This window comes from Propithecus coquereli, unplaced genomic scaffold (genome assembly GCF_000956105.1).
Source record: "Propithecus coquereli isolate 6110/MARCELLA unplaced genomic scaffold, Pcoq_1.0 Scaffold2835, whole genome shotgun sequence".
NCBI classification, from domain to species: domain Eukaryota; kingdom Metazoa; phylum Chordata; class Mammalia; order Primates; family Indriidae; genus Propithecus; species Propithecus coquereli.
In genome coordinates this window covers 4124-5551 of record NW_012148436.1, presented here as the reverse complement: position 1 = coordinate 5551, position 1428 = coordinate 4124, and the positions used below count along the sequence as shown (strand labels likewise).

At 42.3% G+C, this 1428-nt stretch overlaps 1 protein-coding gene across 1 annotated transcript; it reads left to right on the top strand.

Moving 5' to 3' along the window:
- The first annotated feature begins 163 nt into the window (after positions 1–163).
- LOC105813627 (transcription factor BTF3) lies at positions 164–1040 on the top strand. Its single transcript, XM_012648387.1, has one exon. The coding sequence runs from the start codon at positions 277–279 to the stop codon at positions 763–765; it is 489 nt and encodes a 162-aa protein (XP_012503841.1). The 5' UTR covers positions 164–276; the 3' UTR covers positions 766–1040.
- Positions 1041–1428: the final 388 nt, after the last annotated feature.

Below are 1428 nucleotides of genomic sequence, written 5' to 3'. Positions count from 1 at the left end.
GAACAGCCTTTCCTTCCTTCCTGCTCTTGGGATAATCCTCTATCAGTTTCACGTGAGAGGACTTCTCCCTGCTAATCCCAATCCCAGGACTGTTTTGTTCTGTATTTGTGGGCTTTAGGCTGAATTCAGAGGCCCAAGATGAGAGCAGACAAGACACAGGAAGAGAGCTGCCATCTTGCGTCCCCACGTGTGTGCACCTAAACTCAGCTGGTCTTCCTGAGACCCTCTGAGCACCAACCCTAGTCCCCTGCGCGGCCCCTTTTACGCTTCGACAAGATGAAAGAAACTATCATGAATCAAGAGAAACTCGCCAAACTGCAGGCACAAGTGCGCGTTGGTGGGAAAGGAACTGCTCGCAGAAAGAAGAAGGTGGTTCATAGAACAGCTACAGCAGATGACAAAAAACTTCAGTTCTCCTTAAAGAAATTAGGAGTAAACAATATTTCTGGTATTGAAGAGGTGAATATGTTTACAAACCAAGGAACAGTGATCCACTTTAACAACCCTAAAGTTCAGGCATCTCTGGCAGCAAACACTTTCACCATTACGGGCCATGTGGAGACAAAGCAGCTGACAGAAATGCTACCCAGCATCTTAAACCAACTTGGTGCAGACAGTCTGACTAGTTTAAGGAGACTGGCAGAAGCTCTGCCCAAACAATCTGTGGATGGAAAAGCACTGCTTGCTACTGGAGAGGATGATGATGATGAAGTTCCAGATCTTGTGGAGAATTTTGACGAGGCTTCCAAGAATGAGGCAAACTGAATTGAGTCAACTTCTGAAGAAGATGAAACTTGAAGAAGTTATTGGGAGCTGCTATTTTATATTATGACTGCTTTTTAAAATTGTTTTGTTTATGGATCTGATAAAATCTAGATCTCTAATATTTTTAAGCCTAAGCCCTTTGGACACTGCAGCTCTTTTCAGTTTTTGCTTATACACAATTCATTCTTTGCAGCTAATTAAGCTGAAGAAGCCTGGGAATAAAGTTTGAAACAAAGGTTAATAAAGTTCTTTGCATAGTAAAAAAAAAAAAAAAAGACACAGGAAGAGTGAAGAGAGCTAACGCTTGTTGACTTCTTAATGCTCCAAGCACTGTGCAAAGTGCTTTGTTGTCTCCAATAAACCTCACAATAATCTTATAAAGATCATTATTCCTGTTTTACTAATTGACTTGCTTAAAGTCACTCAGAATTGGGAGGTGAATTTGGGTTTCTCTCATTCTAAAGCTTAGGCCCCTTTACATTGCGCCACTCTGCCTCCAGAGTGAGGATCCTGTCATTGATCTTGGGGACTACCTGCAGCATCAAGCCCGATGCTCCTCATGCAGCAGTGCCAAGTAGAAGTTTGTTGATTGATTTTAAACCTTCATCCTCCCCCAAACATGAAACTTTAAACCACGAAAATGGTTCATCAGCTTTCCTCATC